The sequence below is a fragment of the Danio aesculapii genome, chromosome 10 (assembly GCF_903798145.1).
Source record: "Danio aesculapii chromosome 10, fDanAes4.1, whole genome shotgun sequence".
NCBI lineage: Eukaryota > Metazoa > Chordata > Actinopteri > Cypriniformes > Danionidae > Danio > Danio aesculapii.
The window spans coordinates 41,006,675-41,029,002 of record NC_079444.1 but is presented as its reverse complement, the minus strand read 5'-3'; the positions used below and the strand labels follow the sequence as shown (position 1 = coordinate 41,029,002).

At 35.7% G+C, this 22,328-nt stretch overlaps 1 protein-coding gene across 1 annotated transcript in view; it reads left to right on the top strand.

Annotated features, from left to right (window-relative positions):
- The first annotated feature begins 1,101 nt into the window (after positions 1-1,101).
- Positions 1,102-22,328, top strand: part of aak1b (AP2 associated kinase 1b) — a 76,011-nt gene continuing 54,784 nt past the window's right edge. The window contains exons 1-3 of the mRNA XM_056466488.1: positions 1,102-2,036; positions 13,247-13,365; positions 13,532-13,640. Of these exons, the coding sequence (XP_056322463.1) occupies positions 1,871-2,036; positions 13,247-13,365; positions 13,532-13,640 (394 nt within the window). The 5' untranslated portion in view covers positions 1,102-1,870. The remainder of the gene's footprint in view (positions 2,037-13,246; positions 13,366-13,531; positions 13,641-22,328) is intronic.

Genomic DNA, 22,328 nt, shown 5'->3' with positions numbered 1-22,328 from the left:
GTGAATCATTTCGAAGACTGTGTCAGCTATAAAGTAGAGCGGATTTTAATTGTTTTAGAGATGTTTTTGCTATACATGTTGCAGTTTTAAGTAAAAGTGAGATATATCGCATTGAATTGGATGTAAATTATGCCTTGAAACATGAGTAGAAAGCTGGAGGCTAAAGGGACTTTAAAGGAACTTTGGTTACAAAAAGAAAGACTTGTTTTTCTACAAAAATGCTGACAAGTGTTAACTCCTACTCCGTAAACGCCACAAAAATCCTAAATATAAAAATAATAAAACATTTCTGCGTATTAGTATCTTGATAAGCAATTGGCACTCACGAATTTAAGGTATATAGGTTATTTCTTGAGAGTAGTGTGTGATATTTAGTTTTAAAATGAGTAAAGGTATTTTTTATGATGTCCATTTAGATTGGTAGATACAAACAATTCGTGGATAGATAATATAAAATATTTTAAGAATTTTTAAAATGATTCGACAATTCAGTGTTTATTTTCTTTTTAACAGAAAGCTAAATCACACCATTTTTGCAATGATAAGTGGGCAAATTTCGGAAGTTTTTAATCGATACAAAACAAATCAACATATTAGCGTAGCTATTTATGCTAAATCTTAATTTATTCTTGGGCTGTGTACTATATTGTGTATAATATATATTTATATATTCAGCGTTTGACCTTTTGAGGTCAACTTCTTTTCGTTTTTTTATTTTTATTATTATTATTTGAAGAAGAGCATAACATTTTACACTACAAATACATGCCACGGGGTAAGTATAAACAATACAAATATACACAATGTACATATGTAATAATTAAATACATTATCGAGTTCACAAATTTTTAACGTGCGAAGGGCTTTCTCTGATAACGTTACTGGTAATATAACGTAAGAATATTTCAGTCTCCAATACCCTAAAATTATTATTTTTTTTTAAATATAGATAAATGTACATTTTTGATTGTAAGATTTAGAGGTCAACATTTTAAATGTCTCATTCAATAATGAATCCGCTCAATAGTTATTAAGAGTGTTGGACTTTTATTATAGATTTTGAAGCGCTGGCTTCACGCGTCCGGTGTAGTTTCCGGTTAGCTGGCGCATCTGCAGCATCCAAAGCCGCAGACGAGAATCGCCATGAACAACACGTTCATTTCAGTCTGAATTTGATTCTGTCCGATTAAAATCAAACCGCATCCGTTCACCGTTTACCGGCAGGACACCGACGGCGGCGCGCAGATGAGAGCTGTCACGCGTCCGGTTGTGTTTTGCAGGAATGCTAGCGTTAGCGCCTAGCCCACTGTGTGTTCAATCTAAATAGCTGTTTTTTCATCAGATAAGAGACTAATTAACACGCGTATAGGTGTTTAATTAGCCAAATTATCCGTTATTCTGATTAACATTCGCATGTCATCTGTGTTTTCTGTGAAAAGTGGCTGGTTTTATTAAGCTGCACAGCTGGCTGATGATGGAGAGTTTGACTTTCATCCATCAAAACAATGATTTCAGTGCACTTCTCGTTTGAAGGTCCGTTTTTCAACTAAGGTTGAATGTTTACATCGATTTCACCGGGATTCAAGTATTTATATCGCGATATAGACACTAAACACATCAATCATATCAGGCCATCTCTCATAGATGCTGTATATTTGCTTATAGTCGACTGTGATGCTTTAGTTTTGCACATATATTACTTGTTTTCGTTTACTTGTACGGTTCATTTAAGCTGTGATCAGCTCTAGAACTGGACCAAGAGTCTATGTTTGACATTCAAAGCTGATCTAGACCTCCTGCACCAGAACTACCAGCCTGCTTCAGTTTCTTATAGATTCTCATTAAGCAGCTTTGGGATCTTGTAGACATCATGAAGAAGTTCTTTGACTCCCGGAGAGAGCTGGTGGGCTCCGGGCCCGGTTCTGGAGGGGGAGCTGGAGGTTCTGGGTCTGGCAGTGGTGCTGGTGGGAATTTCATCGGAAGGAATTTTACTGTAGGAAGACACCAGGTCACTGTGGAGGAAACTCTGGCTGAAGGTATGTGTGTGTATATTTACCTTGGTTAATATTTACCTTGCAAGACTTGAACTTGCAACCTTTCAGTTAATTATTTCGGTAACACTCTACAGTAAGGTTGTGTTAGTTATTGTATTTACTAACATGAGCAAACAATGAGCAACACATTTATTACAGTATTCGTTCATGTTAATGGAAATACAGTTGTTCATTGTTAGTTTGTTAACCCACAGTGCATTAGCTAATCTTAACAAGCATTAATTTAGATGTTATTTAACGCATTAGGAAATGATGATTAGATTAGATTCAACTTTATTGTCATTACACATGTACAAGTACAAGGCAACGAAATGCAGTTTCGGTCTAACCAGCAGTGCAATATGGATACAGGTATAAGTTATAAAGTGCAGTTATAGAAAAACTATGGTAATATTTACAGATGGATGTGCTATCAACATTATATACAGGTTGTATTAGCTATGAACAGATTTACAATAAATGATTATATGTACAGGATGCTATTAATAATCAGAAGTGTGCAGATAATATAATTACAAATGTCCATGTGCAGTGGGTATGTACAGTTCAAATGAATGAATGAATCAATGAACTCTGATTATTAAATGCTGTACAAGTTTGGTTCATTTTAGTAAGTACCTTATCTTATTGTGCCACAAGCTGGTCCCACACGAACATTACAACATTAAAACCATTGTATTATCTATAAACTGTTAAAAAATGCTAAAAAACCAAGGAGCTATAATTATTATAACTGTATTGCACAATATAAATGACTAACATTCGACAGTTTCTTATTTTATGCTGATGTTTGTTTAATAATGTACAAAATATTTAATGATCTTGCACCACCACCCCTCAAACAACGTGTGATTGTCTGCAAGGACAATACAAGACAGACTAGGTCAGGGGTGTCCAAACTCGGTCCTGGAGGGCCGGTGTCCTGCAGATTTTAGCTCCAACTGGCCTCAACACACCTGCACGGATGTTTCTAGAAAGCCTAGTAAGTGCTTGATTAGCTAGCCCAGGTGTGTCTGATTGGGGTTGGAACTAAACTTTGCAGGACACCGGCCCTCCAGGACCGAGCTTGGACATGCCTGGACTAGGTCATCGGTTTAGGGGTGATTGTTCAGTTAAACTTAAGAGAACTGCTTTTGGACAATCAGTTTTTTCAGTTAGAGCAGCAGAAAGATGGAATGAAATCCCAGTGCATATCAGAGAGAGTACTACTTTTAAAAATTTTAAAACTGTTTTTAAAATTTGGCTTAAAATTAAATAGGCAGCCACTGATTGATTTCATTTTATTGATAATTATGTATTGTAATGTAAGTGTTGTTGTATTATTTTTACTGTTAAATTTGCTACAACTTCCTGCCCAGGGCCTGCAGATGTAAATTAGCTTTATAGTTAATTCTGGCACAACATGTCATGTTGTACATTTTCCCTGTAAATTTATAAATTTATATTTATATAAATTGATAAATTTATAAATTTATTATTTATAAATAAAATAAATAAATAAACCAGGGGTGCCCAAACTTTTTTTATGATGGGCCAAAACACAAACTTGATTGAGAACTGTGGGCCGAAGGTACCAAACTGTATTACATTAAAGTTTCCATGAGTAATTTTATAATTCATTTCCTAATATTTAAAAATAGCTACGAAGCATTGCTATCAATTATATTATCTAATGCAGTATGTTTACATTTTTCTATGATGAACTTATTTCAGTAAAAACAAACAATCTTAGCACAATGGAATTTAATGCTACAGTAAATACACTAAGTGTGCACACACTATGTTATCCGAACCGTGCCCAGACCAGTTTCCCGGATCGTTCGAGAAGTGTGAGTGCTCTGAATCGGGCTCAGGCGCAGTTCAGTTGGCCGGCCCTGCCGTGGTTGGATGTGGTGTATTAGAGCGCGCTTCACTTGAGCTTTGGTGCAGTTAGGTATGGTCCGGTATAAGATTCTGACGGTATGATAACCTTGTATAAAAATATCACAGTTTTATGGTATAACGATATTGTGATCATCACTGCTCTAAAATATGTTCTTTTTAAATGTCTGAGTAAAAAACTAAAATGTTTTTCTCATTTAAACAATATATTCAATTTTTTTGAAAGATTTATGATATTTTGGAGCAGTAAACATGTCCGGCTAAATAATTCAAATGAATCATTGACTTCTGCTGTCTTCATTTGTTTCAAAAACAGTGATTTGTTTACAATTTAAAACGGCATCTTTGGATATTTTCTTCTGCTGGAGATGCTGTTGTAAAAAAAATATTAGCTTAAAGGAGCTAATAATTTTGACCTTAAAATGTTTAAAAAATAAAAAAGCTGCTTTTATTCTAGCCGAAATAAAACAAATAAGACTTTCTCCAGAAGAAAAAATTTTAACAGACATACTGTGAAAATTTCTTTGCTCTGTTAAACATCAATTGGGAAATAATTCTATTGACTAAAAATTCTGACTTCAACTGTATGTGCAATAATTTTGTGCAGTATGTGCATTGTTGACTTAAAAGTGTTCTTTATGGTCAGCTTTACAGTGTTCTCATTACTTGACTGTGCCCTTTTGACACTGTCTGCCACAATCTGTTACTTTTTCATCTTTCAGAGATTTCTATTTAAGACCCTCTGTTATCTTCATATCTGTTACACACAGTTCTGTATCTCAATGCACACTTGCTTATCTTCCACTGTCTCAGTAAAACAGGGTGCTCCCCAAGGTTCTGTCTTCAAGCTGTTATTTTGTATTTACATTATGCCAAATTGTATAATGTCTTTGTTTTTCATTATCCCTGTTATGAAGATCAAGTTCAGAATACTTTTTCTTACCATTTACCAAAGGTTCACTTCTTTCAAACGTGTCAGAATTAAGTTATTTCAGTTTGAAAAAAAAAAAAAAAAAAAAAGATATTTGTTGGAAACCTCTAGCCATTAACCTCCATTGTAGAAAAAGAAACTACCGTTTTCAGCATTGTTCAGTAGGGATGCTCTGATCGATCAGCTGGAGATCGGTATTGGCTGAGAATCACATTTCATGACTCGATTGGTATTCGCTAATCTGGCCGATCTCATGAACCGATCACAATTGTTTGTCTACCAGTTTACGAGCAGAGGACACATATGAACGGACATCTTTTTACATATCAGAAGTAAAAGAACTTCTATGTTTTCAACAGTATTGCAAATTCATTAAATCCTGGCTGGAAGATATGAGGGAAATAAAAAAAAAACATTTTCGTTTACTTGAATATTTAATAATATAACTTATTGTAATATACACATTGTTGTAAGTAGTAGTTTATGGACCTGTTTCCTTTTAGTAAAGAAGTAATGGATTATAGGTGTGTGTTTTAACTCCATATGTATCAAATATGTGCTTCCAACTTCATTGAGACATGTTGAATTCTTCCATGATTTGCAATGCTTCAAAATTTCTTTATTCATGATTTTTCTTGCCATTTAAAAAAAAAAAAAAAATCTGTTTTATCTATTTTGTTCTGTAAAGCTGCTTTTGACCATGACATGTCCACACTAAAAAAATGCTGTCTCAAGCTTAAGTATCATACTTGGACTGAAAATGACTGAAAAAATTCATTATAAAGCTTGAAGCATCAGAGTTGGTACTTGGTATCGGCTGATCACCATGACAAGGAATCAGTACAGCTGCAAAAATGCTGAACGGAGCATCCCTATTGTTCAGTATATCGTCTTTGGTGTTTAACAGAAGAAAGAAACTCAAACAGGTTTGAAACAAGTGGAGGGTGAGTAAATAATGACAGAATATATTTTTGTGCAAACTATCCTTTAAATACAGGTCCCCCAACTTTAATAATAAATAACAACAGTCAAAACTTTGAGTTAAATGCTGCATCATTATTATTCTATTTGCTACAATTGAAATTTAGGTGTCACACTTTTTTTTTTTTTTTTTATAATTATTTTTTAGGGGTTTGCACCTTTTTTGTGTAGGACAGTATAGAGCAGGGATGGGCAAACTCGATCCTGGAGGGCCGGTGTCCCTGCATAGTTTTGCTCCAACCCTAATCAAACACACCTGCTTGTAGCTTTCTAGTGATCTTAAAGACACTAATTAGGGTGTTCAGGTGTGTTTTATTAGTGTTTGGAGCAAAACTCTGCAGGACACCGGCCCTCCAGAATCAAGTTTGCACATGCCTAGTATAGAGTATTGACCGGAAAGCATGGGGAGCAGATTAAGGGGAAGGATCGGCATAGAACCGTGAGGCGGGAATCGAACTCGGGTCGCCGTGAGCATTGGAGTGCGTAACCACTTCACCACTGCTGCCGACAGGTGTCATTCTTAAAGCTCCTTACAAATAATTAAAAACTTCTTGTTGACCGAAGTGTTATGAAGAATACTAGTGGATGAATATGAAAAATTAGAATGGCACTTAACTAGTGCTGTCACGACACTGGAATTCTGTACCAACTGTACTGACTTTTTACTGACATTTCCTGCTTGCATTTGAGCGCTGTTAAACGAGTTGTGCCTCACATAGGTGAGTGGGCTTGACAAACCACCTGTAGAAAACACTATTTCGTCTCTCTGACACTTTAACTGACACTTGCACCAGCTTTTGCACCAGACACTTTCACACAATCACTTCATATCTCATGTGCATTTATGAAGTGTGCTTCACACAATTGAGCGGGCTTGACAGACCACCTGTAGAAACACTCTTCTCTCTATAAAAAAACACTGTCAGCTCTTTACTCTAGCACTTAATTCTTTGAGCACTAACAGTTGCTTCATATAATTAGCAGTTGTTGTGTGCATTGCGTCGTCTTGTTGAATTGCTGAATGCCTCCTCAATTTCAAGTGGCTTCGGACAAAAGTGTCTGCTAAATGACTAAAAGTAAATCTATATTTTCTCAAAATTCACATGCAAAAAAAGTAGAATGGTAGATTTAAGAATCACAATGTGAACAGATAGTATTGATCCATTACTGATCATTTTATAAATTGACAGATGTTTGATGATTAATTTGACTGCTCTGCCGCTACTGAATGTTTTCTTTCGAGCCCTTTCGAATGCTCATGGTTGTAGTTACAGATAATGTAATCCAGCAAACGTGTATCATCATGGCCTGATGGTGAACTGTGCTCAGCTCTCGGTGTTCTCCTCGGCCCTCTGGCAGCTTTATTTAGTGTCCTAAATCCTCTGTCTGGACATCCCTGCTCCTCTGCACTTAGGTGTTGACGTATACTGTGGTGTGACAGGTTTTTCCCCATCTAAAACTATTTTGTGCAGCATTTCATTGATTCCTTTTATCTATGAACTGAGAGACAGTACTATTATTTTTAATGTTAAATATTAACATGGTACATTTTACTGTTATGTTAACTTAATATACTATTGTACTAAATATGTAGATAATAGAAAGATTAATCACTAATTAATTTGAGCAAGGATGCATTAAAGCAGGAGTCACCAATCTCGGTCCTGAAGGGCCGGTGTCCCTGCAGGATTTAGCTCCAACTTACCTCAACACACCTGCCTGAATGTTTCAAGTATACCTAGTAAGACCTTGATTAGCTTGTTCAGGTGTGTTTGATTAGGGTTGGAGCTAAAATCTGCAGGACACCGGCCCTCCAGGAACAAGTTTGGTGATCCCTGCATTAAAGGGATAGTTCACCCAAAAATAAAAATCGTCATTTACTCATTTTTCACTTTTTTTTTTTAAACCTTTGAGTTTCTTTCTTAAGGCTGCATTATACTTATTATTATTATTATTATTATTATTATTATTATTATTATTATTATTATTATTATTATTATTATTATTATGGCTTATACTTGGTATTATGCTTATACTGCATCGAGTGATCAGCATGACCCACGGTGCATGCCTTGCACGTAGCCATGCATTTATACTTCTGCATGCTGTTTGTGTTGTTCTGCAATAACACTTTTGAAACACTAGCTGGCAGTAGGTATTCATGTTCGTCTGTGTTGAGTTTCTTCGCTGGTGTTTTGTTTTTTCTGAACACTACCTTAATGTACAAGTAGCGGCGGACGTGCAACAACTTTAATCACAAGGTAAACACAAAACAACAGTTTCCATCTGGAGCTTCTTTAGGGGACTTTACACTTGTAAACACTCGCTCCATTGTTGCGACGTGCAGTTTTCAAAACATTTTTTGAGAGGTTTGTGTCAGCATTAGGCATGGGCCGGTATGAGATTCTGACGGTATGATAACCTTTCACGGTATTGTGATAACTGCTCTAAAATATATTCTTTGTAAATGTCTGGGTAAAAACTAAAACTTTTTCCCCTTTTGAATGCAATATATTTTATTTTGAGAAATATTTAAAATATTTTAGAGCAGTAAACATGTCAGGCTAAAGGATTCAAATGAATCATTGCTGTCTTGCCAAGATAGTTGTTTGATGAGGATAATTAGTTTGCATGGTGGATGAGGATGTTTTATTGTATATGTTATTGTGAACAGGCTTGCAGCTTGAGGGCCATCCGCTGCGTGAAACATATGCTGGATAAGTTGACGTTTTGTTCTACTGTGGCGACCCCTGATTAACAGAGGGACTAAGCCGAAAAGAAAAATGAAGGAATGTATTTGTGAATTATTTTGTTCTTGTTTTTAAAATGTGGACATACTGTTTGTTTTATGCGTCATCTGTATTTTGAAGCCATACTTTTTAATTTAACAGCGAGGACTGCAATGGAAACAAGCCAAGGGCTTTATTGTGTTTTTATCCTCGACAGTTTTTATTTCAAAATATATGGGATACTTGTATTTTTCTACAGCTTGTCTAAAATCTGTCAAATAAAATTCAATTCATTAGTTATAAAAACACAGATTTATTTACAATTTAAAACGGCATCTTTGGATATCTTTTCTGCTGGACATGCTTAAATAAAAAAAAATCATACACATACTATGGGAACGGTATAGCAGAAAATTTTGGCGGTTTGGCTTGATTTTTCTAAAGTGCAGTATACCTTGAAAACGGTTATTGTTTATGTGACCACGCGAAAGCTGCGCCAAACCAACAACGAATCAATAAATTCGATTACTAAAAGTGTTGGAAACGAATTTCATAATCGATTCATTGTGTAGCGTGAAACGGCGCATTTAATTATTAAAAAAATACTTTAGTTCAGCGCGGAGCGGAGTGAACACAGTCTCTCTCGTGCACTGATGCAGAGTTCGGCGCCTCATAGATAGGGATGAGGAGGAACGGAGTTCAACAGCTGGGTAAAATACTACAGAATCCTACTTTTGTTCTGTTTGAAGTAAAGACCGTAAAGTCCCTGGTGCTGATGTTTTACTCGTTATCCAGCTTGACAAGCATGACAAATTAGTGTTAGCTCGTTTACCTTTAGAGCGGCAACCGAGAAAATCAAACTGAGCTTTGGCGCGATGTCTAGCACTAAACCAGAGTGAGCTCGCGCTGAGCAGAGCTCTCAGTAAGGGACCTTGTAAAAGTGCTTCTTTTTTTCGAAAACAAAACCAACTTAACCCCACTGAGAAAGATGTGTCATATTATCACAATTATGCAGTGTTTTAACCGCCTAATGCTTAATTTATGTTTTAGACAGGTAAATACAGACAAGTACTAGTAAAACGAAAAATTTCTAAGAGTTTGTAAAACGCACAAGAGAGTCTAACAATCCATTCAAATACAATTTGCCAATGTGTTTTAATCATATCAGATACACATCGTGAAAGTAACTAGAAAGTTGAATCTATTCTTCTCTAAGTTCACCAGCCACTTACTTGCATGTGTTTGGAGTAACTGGAGAATTTACCTGCTGAATCCTGCATGTTCTGCTTTTTATAAATGAGGCAAACGCGTGGCAAAGTCTAGATCGGATACGCGGCTGGCCGGAAGTGCGATATGTATGTTAATATAGCAGCATTTTTTTTATGACACTGTAAAACAAAAATTTATATTTTTACAGTACTGTGACAGTTGGGGTTGGGGTGGGGGAAGGCTTTAAAATATACAATTTATTGGGTAATTTAATAGACACCATTAATAATACTCGGTACAACTAATGTTTTTACCTTACTGTGACGGTTGGGTTGGGGGTAGACGTTAATAAAATATAATTAATCGGAAATTTAATAAAAAATACAAATTGGTCTCGTTAACCTTTGACCGCAAATGTATCCGATCTAGCAACAACCCAAACGCAAGTAAACATGGCGACGTCCATCTCATGTTATAGATCATGATCACATACACGTTTATGGGAACTGGTAAAACTTCTGTTTGAGATTATATGTCATTAAGATTATTTTTCTTACCCAATTAGCAAATAATTTAACTTTAAGCAGTCACTTAATTTTGAGTTTTTTTTTTCAGAAAACAAGATAATTTCTAATGCTATTTCATGTGTCTAGTATGTATCTTGATTTAAAAATATTTAGCTATTTGGACTGAAAACAGGACAAAACTCCTTAGTTTATTATTATCATTATTTTAACAGCCCATGGATGAGCTTTTTTGATTAAACGTTTGGAAAATGTTTTTGTTTTTTTTTATTTATCTGATTCATCGATTAATTAAAAAAAATAATCGACAGATTAATCGATTATTAAAATAATCGTTAGTTGCAGCCCTAGTCTATTGACTCAAAACATAAAAAAGACCCCTGTTGTGTACAAAGGAAGTCTAATTTTACATTGAAATGACATGTGTGATTATTACATCACAATGATTTGCATTTCTTACTGCAAGTGAAGCTAATAGTCTTTCAGCCTACACCTCTCAACATCTTTTCTCAGCTCTGCAATAATAAATAACATGAGCTTTGCAAAGTGAAAATCTTGCTGATTGTTTGACTGTAAAGATCTTTAATGAAATGTCTTGAGTTCTGCTTTCCCTGAGCGGCTTCCCCTGCGTCTGCTTTGAGGAATAATACCCTGCTCAGCTCCACATTATGCCAACACAGCAGAACTGAGCGCAAACGGACATTTTGCAATATCACATCTTAATAGTGCTTCAATGGAGAGGATGACCAGTCTACAAAAAGGGATAGAATTAGTGGGATACATACAAATATAAAACAATAATAGTTTTTGTTTATTGCTTTCACCTAAACTTATATAGATATTTAAGCTTGTAAACCTATATACATATATAGATACAGTAGTGTGAAAAAGTGTTTGGCCTTCACTGATTTCTATTTTTTTTTTTTTTTTTTTTTTTGCATGTTTGTCTCACTTCAATGTTTGAGATCATCAAACAAATTGAAATACTAGTCAAAAGTAATGCAAGTAAACACATGTCGTTTTTAAATTAAAGTTATTATTATTAAGGGAAAGCAAAAACTCACATTACTTAACCCTGTGTGAAAAAGTGTTAACACCCGTCTCTTAAAACATAACTTTAACTCTGTTTTTTTACACCGGAGTTCAATTTCTCTAGCCACACCCAGGCCTGGCTACTGCCACACCTGTTCAAAATCAAGAAATCACTTAAAAAGGTCCTCCCTGACAAAGTGAAGTAGACCAAAAGATCCTGAGAAATTCAAAAACAAATGAGAGAAAAGAGAGATCTACCAGTCTGGAAAAATTTATAAAGGCTTTTCTGAAGCTTTGGGATTGACGCAAACCACACTGAGAGCCATTATCTACAAATATATAATATTTTAACATATAGTTTTAATCAATTTTTTTTAGTCACACACAGGCCTGATTACTGCAACACCTGTTCACAATCAAGAAATTACTTAAATGGGACCTGCCTGGCGAAGTAAAGTAGACCAAAAGATCCTCAAAATCTATATATTGTTCTGAGATCCAGAGAAATCTAATGTTATGGTAACCTTGGATAAAAATGGATGAAATATGTATAAAAACCTTGGATAAAAATAACCACGGTTTTATGATATCATGGTATTGTGCTCACTGCTCTAAAATATTTTCTTTTTTAATGTCTTTTTAAAAACTTTTTTCCCCTCTGAAAACAATATATTCTATTTTTTAAAGGTTTATGATATTTTGTAACAGTAAACATGTCAGGCTAAGTAATTCAAATGAGTCATTGACTTCTGCTACCTTCATTTGTTGCAAAAACAGCATCTTTGGATATTTTTTCTGCTGGAGATACTGTTGTCCTAAAAAACAAACAAACAAACAACAAAAAAAACGTAAATAAAAAATCTTACACATACCTTAGGAACGGTATAGCAGAAAATTTTGGCGGTTTCAAAACCTTGACTTTTCCAAACCGCAGTATACCTTGAAAATGGTTATTGTCCCATGCCTACTTTGAAACTGCAGCAAACAACAGTGAGAGCCATTATTTACAAATATCATATTTTAATATGAATTTTCTTACATTTTTCTAGCCACACCCAGGCCTGAATACTGCCACACGTGTTCAAACTCAAGAAATCACTTAAATAGGTCCTCCTGACAAAGTGAAATAGACCAAAAGATCCTCAAAATCTATATTTGTTCTGAAATCCAGAAAAACTAATGAGAGTAGAAATCTACCAGTCTGAAAACATTTATAAAGGCTTTTCTGAAGCTTTGGGACTGCAGTGAACCACATTGAGAGCCATTATCTACAAATATATAATATATAAATATATATAAATACACACACACACTGATAATATTTTTTCTTATGGAGAAAGTCTGATTTGTTTTATTTCGCTAGAATAAAAGCAGTTTTAAATTTTCAAACCCATTTTAAGGACAATATTATAAGCCCCTTTAAACAATTTTTTTTCGATAGTCTACAGAACAAACCATCGTTATACAATAACTTGCCTAATTACCCTAACCTTAACCTAATTAACCTTGTTAAGCCTTTTAATGTCACTTTAAGCTGTATAGAAGTGTCTTGAAAAATATCTTGTCAAATATTATTTACTGTCATCATGACAAAGATAAAATAAACCAGTTATTAGAGATGAGTTATTAAAACTATTATGTTTAGAAATGTGTTGAAGAAAAATCTCTCCATTAAACAGAAAATGGCGAAAAAAAAAAAAAATAAACAGGGTCTAATAATTCAGGGGGGCTAATAATTTTGACTTCAACTGTGTATATATAAAAACCTTCAAACTAAAGTAAACTGAGTGAACTCTTCTACTGATTTCCACATGGAGGCAGTGTTGTGATGTAAATATCATCTTTTTTTCTTCAAACTAGTTTCCATCTATAGGGTGTTTATACTTTGTGTGTTTGTCTTTGCAGGTGGTTTTGCAATCGTATTTCTGGTGCGGACTAATCAGGGTGTTCGCTGTGCCCTAAAGAGGATGTATGTCAACAACGAACACGACCTGCAGGTCTGCAAACGCGAGATCCAGATCATGGTGAGCATGATGAAATGTTTTCTGTGCTTCAGCAATGAGAAAAGCATTGATATTTCTGGAAAGTTATATTGTATTGACATGGCATGTTGGAAGAAAAAAAAGGAATACTAAAATAATGCATTCAGTCGGATTCACTCATATTCTGTTGTGTGTGATTTGTGTCCAGCGGGATCTGAACGGTCATAAGAACATTGTGGGTTTCCTGGACTCCAGCATCACAGCAGTGGGAGGTGGAGATGTCTGGGAGGTGTTCATCCTCATGGATTTCTGCAGAGGTAAGTGCATATTACCACTGCTGTAAAACAAACACACAACTTACAAAGAGTAAATATGAGATTAGATTAATCATCCCGCTTGACTACTGTACCACCTAGATAGCAAACAGTGATGAAAGCAAAGCAACTAAGAGTTACAAAAGCACCAGATTGAGATCAACCAAAACTTGTTTATATTTTCTCACTTAAATTCACTTTTATTTAAATGTTTACCATTATTACTGAAAATGTTTTCATACTTCTAAGATTTTTAACGGTCTACGATAGTTGCGTAATTTTCTATTAAATTTCGTTTGAAGATTTTGTTGTATATAAAATTTGGCATGCACCAATCTAGGGTTGGGCAATATGGCAAAATACAATCTCAATAATTATTTTCCATATTGAACGATAACGATATATTTCAATATAAGTTATTAATGCTTCCAGATTTAAAAAGTACCCCAACAATGACTGAAGCCACAAAAAAAGAGTGTATTAAAGGGCACCTATGGTAAAAAATCTACTTTTCAAGCTGTTTGGACAGACATATGTGCATGTATGGTGTATAGACCGTCATATTGGGGTGATATAAACACCCAGTGCTTTTTTTTTTTTTTTCAATTTAACAACATAAAAACGGTGGACCAATTGGAACGGTTTTCAGATCGACCGCAACTTTACGTAAGAGAGCGGTCCCCCCGCCCACCAATATTGATTGACAGGCGCGTCATCATATCCTCAGTTTGTTGATTCACGTCCGCCATTTTCAGCGTGAGTCGAAGCGATATCACTAAAGGAACACCCTAGCTCTATTTTTAGATGCAAGGCTCATTGGGCTCAACACAAGATCAATATTCTCCACATTATCACTCTAATCGGAATTATTGGTTGTATCTTTAGGTAGGTTTGCAAACATGTGTACTTCTCATTGAGTCTACCTTATACTTCAGCCGTTTGCATTTCTCGCGATCCCAGAAGCTCCCTGTGATCTTAACTAGCATGCGTTTTAGAATTCTAAACATAGGTTTCTATCAGGGTACACTCAAGTCGACGGCTGGGCGCCGCGGACCGCTGCAGAAACCTATGTTTAGAATTCAAAAATGCGTGGTGCGACGATTCGGGAAACTTCATGTTTCTGCCGCGCCACAGAGAGTGTCTGGTGTGCCGTGTCGCGGCTTCGAGCGGCGCATCCGGTGCCTCAGTCAAACTTAATTCAGTGTGCGTGGTTATTAGTTTCTGTGGACAAGCTCGGCACTTAAAACTAGCACACAGTTGGCTGTAAAACTATACAAAGACACAAATGATTTTGTACTCTCTGCTTGGTCTGTGTCCGAGTTGTACATGTACGACTGAATGCTGATCCTCTCCTGCTCCTCTGAGTCTGCCTGTCTGTGTTGCAAACACAGAGCGGGTGAGCTCATGGCCCCGCCCCCTTGTTACGTTGGGCGGGAAGCCGAAACTAATCTACATGTTAAGCAACACACCCCTAAATCAGCGAACTGTGGGCACGCCCCCAACATGACACTTTTTAACACATTATAATAAAAAAATCTGAATTGTGTTTTAAACTGAACCTAAACTGGCACACTCAGAAGAACCATAATATTAATATTAAATCAAAGTAGCCGGAAGTCATTCATTTTCAATGGGAGCTGGTGATGATAAGCGGAGAGGAGCACCACGGCGCGTCTTTATGGTAATGAGCTATGGCGCGGTTTGGTGACTACCAATCAGAATGTAGATGTCCACTGCTTGCAGTCCTGTGAGCTTTGGTTCCTACCACAGTTGTTCCCAACGGTTTGATTTATTGCGGTTACCGGATTTCCAATTGTTTACAATGTTTTCTTACAGGAACATACATTAAAAAAAGTTACTGATGTGCATTAATGTTATTTATATATTTTTTTTTTTAAAAAAAGCGGGAATCTCATGCGACAATACAAAACAGTATTGCTGCTTCAGAATATTTCAGACATATGGACACATTGGATAATAAGGTGGACCATAGCCACACCACATGCAACTAGAACTTCAATTGTTAAACGAATTTGACTAAAAGTGTGCAACATTTCCTTGCTAGAAAGCATGTTTAATGCGGGAATGTGACTGATATGATATGCTGCAACAGCCCCTTTATATATGAGATCAATATAGTGAATTTTGACGCTCTCGCCACGAAGCTGAAGGCAGACAGCGTTGTCGCTTGGGCTGCTAGAGCGACCTTTGACTTTCTCACCACCTTCGCTGTGAACGTACAATCACGATCAATATAGAGTAAAAAAGTCCAGCGCTTACATTGTTATTGACATGAATTTGTTCGTGATTCCATATAATAGTTTATCGGCCCGGCCCTACACCAACCTAAAACTCTAGTTCAAAAATTCTAGAAATTCTGGATGCACTTAGCCAAACCTGAAACTGAAAGTGCTTTGGAATAATTATTTATTATTTTATTAAATAATCAAGTAATTTTGTAAGCCGTTTAAATTGAATTCGATAGCTTAAATTATACTGACTTGGCACAAGCCAAGCTGAGAGGTGACATTTTACCAACATTGACATTAGAGATGAAACGATTATATTTTTGGTTGCACGATTATAGTCTGAGAAATAATCACGGTTTCACGCTTATCATGATTATTATGCATTCATTCATTTCAAAACACTACTAGTTTAAAAAAATCAGATAAAAACTCCTTATATTATAAAGTGTTATTTATGTCTGCTCAATAACTAATTAATACAGCACATAATAATAATAAAAACAAACAGTAGCGATATTGCAAGCAGCAGGAACTAGTATACTAGTTTTAGATAACATGAAGGCATCTCGACATTAATCATTCTTTGTTGCCATGCTATTATGGAGATTCCATCCGAATATCTTTTCCATGTTAAAAGAGGTTTTTGTCGTTGGCTCCAGTGGTCTAGTGGTTGGTGCGTCGACACGTGCACTCCAGTGCTCACGGCGACCCAAGTTAGATTCCGCCTTGCGGTCATATGCTGATCCTTCCCCTCTCTCTGCTCCCCATGCTTTCCTGTCAGTTCTCTCTATTTTCCTATGCAATAAAGGTGAAAACCCAGAAAAAATAATGAAATGATTATATATATATATATAATATATATATATATATATATATATTATATATATATAATATATATATTATATATATATATATATATTATAATATATATAATATATACACACCTAATACAAGAAAAGAGGATTTTGTCCGAACAATGTGTGACATCGCAACACAACAACAGCATAAACTACTATGAAAATGATCACCTCAGGTACTGATTATGGGCTTTTCAGTTTAATGCTCCCAGTGTGAGTTGGAACACCATTATATGTGACATTTGATGTCATTTTGCTGAAAGAAGCAGAATAGACAGTTCACCTCAGATCTTGAAAATTAAATAAATAGCTTGTGGTTTGAAAATAAAAGTCAGAACTGTGACTCAAACCAACATCAGTCACTCAGTAGCCTTTTAACCCTCTACCGCACACATTATGATAGATCTATTAAAGTACATATTTGACTGTTTTTCTTTTCTTAAAATGGCTTCACTTGAAGTGCTGTAAAAAAATATATATAATTATTTTTTAGGTGCTTTATGATATGTTGCCACATGGCAACAACGTCCAACAATGGATCTAACTTAGAAATTTAGAAATGCAGAACTTTCCTTATAATTAATAATTTAGTGGTTTAAAATGATTTAATTGGTGTTGCAGTATTATAAGCTTTAACACAGAACTTATACTTACTTATACACCTTATACATACTTTCCAACAACTCATATTCCAACAGCTTTCATTTATTCCATTATTTTTTTGCTGAATATTATTAAAAATAAACCTAATATTGTATTATCATGTATACAAAATACAGTAAATATAAATAATTTCTCCACTAAATATTATAATAAATAAATAACAAGTCTGGTATATCCAGATGCATCTAGATATACCATCACATATATACTGTACCAGGGGTCAGGAACCTTTTTTCAGCAAAGAGCCATTTTGAATTTTTTTTGGCAAATGCGTTTTTTTTAAAGAGCCATATATATATATGTGAAGCATCACATGTTGAGCAAGTCCATGTCTTAATAAAGGTCAATTTGTAGAATATCTTTCTTTTCACCACTCATGAATATTGTTTGAATTTTATGGCACAAGGTTACCATCGAAATGTAAATGGCATGCCCTTTATTGGTGTCGCGATTCAAGTTAGTACACAGGGCCGCACACACGCATTGGTTGAAACGTCCTTTTATTCATATTCATTTTGCGTTAAAACTATACAATAAAAGGTCATTTTAATTGTATTTTCAAAAGGAAACTGATTTTTAGTGACAGTTTTAATTTTTTTGAAGGGAGACAGCTGGAGAGCCACATATTTTTGGTCAAAGAGCCACCTGTGGCTCCCGAGCCATAGGTTCGTTACACCTGCTATATACTATACTACGCCTGTCTTATCTGCCTCCGAGCTAACTTACCTGAACACTCTCTATAAAACGTCCAGTCTGCATCATTCTCATGGTCACTAAAACCCATCTCATCTTCACTTACATCTGCAGGAAGAGCCAGTTCTGTCCTTTTTTTCTTCCACTAATCATAGAACATGGTGGTGCTCGCTAATACACTGTTCCCTGTATTCATATCTATTCAAAAGTACTATTGCCATTAAAACTAGATTTTATCCATAATGCAAATATCATTAACATAAAACTAATCAACATTATATTACTAGCATTCATGTTGTCATGTTGTTGACAACTTAAAAGTTCACAGCTGACCTTGCTAGCTAGCTAACCCATTGCAATATTCCATGTTCCACTATTGCACCATTACATTGAATCGATTTACAAAAAACTTTTGATTAAAATAAATTGAGTTGTGAATATGTCATCATGACTTACTGGAGGTGATGTTTCAGATTTGTTTGTGGATCTGACATAATTTGGTCCTTTGTTTTTATTGACGTTTACATTTGCATTCAGCAACTACTCACAATAAACTGCAGTCAGTCAGAAATCTCGCCACAGAAAAACACAGCATGTCATGTGACTTAACCAAAGCACATCATTGGCTACACTAAGGTCTTCTTTTTCCAACAAAAAAAATTCACGTTGGTCTTAAAGAGACGGTGGCAGGGAAATTAACATAAGTATCATGTTGCCATATGGTTACACTGTGCAATAGAATGATTAAAGGGTTTAATATGTATTAAATAGATTAAAGGCCTTTACCATTTCATTAAGAGTCCAGTGGCTGGTATTTAAATGTTTTAAAGGTCATGTTGTGTTTGGTACAGACATACAAATTGCTTGTCGCTGGACTCTTGTTGCTTAGCGTGTTGTTAGGACATGGTGTCATGGTACATAAAGCCAGGAATTAGCGCAAACTAAACTGAAACTTAACTGGCTAGCCAGTTAATCTTGCTTCATGATACTGGACCCGTAAGCTGCGTTCACACTAGGAGCGTCTCACAGCGGCAAAGCGACAAGCGTCATTCATCTATGCGAGCGACAGCAACCATTGGCGACCCGGTGCGCGTGTCGAGCGATGCAGATGAAGAGCGACTTTATTGTGCAACAGCAAATAGAAGCACCAGTAGAGCTCACATCCTCTCTCAGCTCGCTCAGAGGCCGGTTGTATTCTCTCCTAGATATATACACTAGATATCGCATACGGACCCTGAGCATGCGTCAATAGCGCCGCCACATTTGTACAGTGCTCTCAGGACAAATGTCATTCAACCGCACTAGTCAAGACAGTGTTACTACCTGAAGATGCTGGACTTTAGCGCTGTCTACGGGTGTAGTAACAAGCAAACAAAGAAAACAAAGCACAAAGGCAGAACATTTCATAGGTAAGATTTAGTTTTTAATGTTTTTGTATGTTATGAACGTTTGTGCTAAACGGGTAACGTTATTGATGATAGTACAGTCACTGCATTCACCACAAGGCAAAGTAGCATCAACTCGCACTAAATACTCAGCTTACGCTAGTTTTGTTGAATAAAATCAGCAAACAATGCAAAAGAAATATGACAACGAGATGCTGCGGTGCCAGAAACTTGTATTAAGTGAAGAAGTCGCTCATAACGGAGATTCATTCACAAACAAAATCGCTCCCTCCGTCAGTATGAGAAGTGAAAACAGGAGAGGAGGAGTGTTTCAGGACATGGATTAGATCGAATTTAACAGGGAGGGTGGATAATACATTTCCATACACACAAACACAAGCTTTTTGTAAGAAATATTTGCATACTGACCTCCGGGAAAACTCCCGATCATAGATATACGTGTATATGTCTGGATGGCCACAGTCCTCCACTGCAGCTTGGTCCCGCATTCATTTCAAAGGAGCGCTACCCTGTACTAAAATGGCGGCTCTATTGACGCATTCCTTCCAATAGACAACAACAGGGTAGGCGACATCTAATGTAAATATCTATGGTATTCTCTGTGCTGTAGACCTACACAGACCTGTGTTTGCAGCAGATAAAGCCGCAATGACAGAAAACACTTTTATTTTTATTGATCATCTTTGTAATTAAGTGTTTTATGTACCAATTCCATTCATAGTTGGTGTTTTCTCTGAACAGTGTTTCATTTCTGCGGCATGTGAACGCATTCGCTCTCTGTGAATATCACGGTGAATGTTACCTAAGCAACCTCAAGGTCCCACTATCAACTTCAACCGCCACTCAGAACGTCAGGCAGCTACAGAGTCGCCGCTAGTGTGAATAAGGCATTATGTGCAGTTGTGCTTATATTATAAAGCGACTTAATGCAAGCATTAAATACATACTATTCAAATGAAGGAAAGATGCGCAGATATTTGTATGGTGCATCAATATCACACACTGCTAATTTGATTTGTTAGCAGTTTGATTAGGTTTGACATTTAAAATGGTGTTAACAGTGAACTCCACTGCAGTTTGAGATTTATGTGTCTTTTATATTTGTTTATTTTACTTTATTTTTGTATGAAATTATAAATGTGAGTAGACGTCAAAGTTATTCACCCTCCTGTGAAATTGACGTTTCACAGAGCACAGCAATTTTCACATTATATTATGTATTTATTTGTACAGGGTTCCTACGGGTGCTGGAAATCCTGGAAGGTGCTTGATTTTTATTATAGTGTTTTCAAGGTTAGGAAAGTGCTTGGATTCTGCACAAAGTGCTTGAACCTGCTTGAATTTGAAATTGTTGGGCTCGAAATTCGTTTTGGTAATTCGTTGATCTCTACGAGCTCAAAATATATTTGGGAGCATTTGTGCGAGTGCATAAAATTGTTGTCGTCCGACTAGTTTTCGCTGCAAAATGTTCACCGCATACACATATTTAGAAGACATTCATGCAGAATGCATATTTGCACCTAAAATGCCAAACGGAGCGCTCAGAATAGTTTAAAACAAACATGTCAACTTGCCACTACACCCAAACAAAATCTGACTGTAAGCTCATTTTTCTGTTTGTTTTTTTTTTTTTTTGTACATTTTTGAGTGAACTATCCCAATAAATCTATGTTCCAAAGTATTCAACAATTTAAGTTGAAATGTCATATTGCGTTTTTTAAAATGGCACAATGGATTTAAATGTGAAAAAGTACATACAGCATATATAAACATAATTTATCATGGTTGTTAGGTGCTGGAAAAGCATAAAAATGCACCTTGAAAGTGCTTGAAAAGTGCTGGAATTTGAAGTTAGAAAAGGAGTAAGAACCCTGTATATAAATGTTTCTTCTGGAGAAAGTCTGATTTCTTTTTTTAGTTTGGCTGGAATGAAAACAATTATTATTATTATTATATATTTTTTAATAATTATTTTTATAGGGGTTTTCACCTTTATTGATAGAACAGTGGAGATTTAAAGACAGGAAAGTGTGGGGAGCAGAGTTAGGGGAAGAATCGGCAAAGGACCTCGAGCCGGGAATCGAACTTGGGTCGCCGTGAGCACCTAGGTGCTATATGTCGACGCATTAACCACTAGGCTATTGGCGCCGACTTATTTTTTTTTTTTTTAGCAATGTTAAGGTTAATATTGTTAGATCCTTTTAGATTTATTTTTGATTGACTGCAGAACAAACCACTGCTTTCCAATAATTTTCTTAATCACCCTAACTTCCCTAGTTAATCTAATTAAGCCTTTAAATTACAATTTAAGCTGAAAAAATATCTCATAAAACTTATGTTTAATGTGTTGGAAAGAAATTTCTCCATTAAGCAACACTTTGGAAATATTATTAAAATAATTAGGATTTCATTCTTAATAATTTTGACCTCAGCTGTATACACCAGTGCAACTTATTTGTGGAGAGCGGTCTTGCCAGGTGTCCTTGGAAGAACGAACTCGGAAGACCACGAGAACAGAGAACGCATCCTGTGAGAAATGAGATGCTGCGTTCTTCCTGATGGTCACGTGACCTTCACGCGTTTTAAATGGAAATTTATTTAAACATTACAGCATTCATACAACGATTTACTGTTTTTCCTCTTTTCAAAATATATACTCTGCATAAAAACATTATAAATATACGTTGCACAATAAAAATAAAACATTTTAATACGAATTTCAGCAAACAAACAAACACCCTTAATGTGTTTGTTCCTTTATTTAAGATGTCCGTTGTAATGTTTATATTCACAGTTTCATTTAGGGAAACTCTTGAGGTAAAT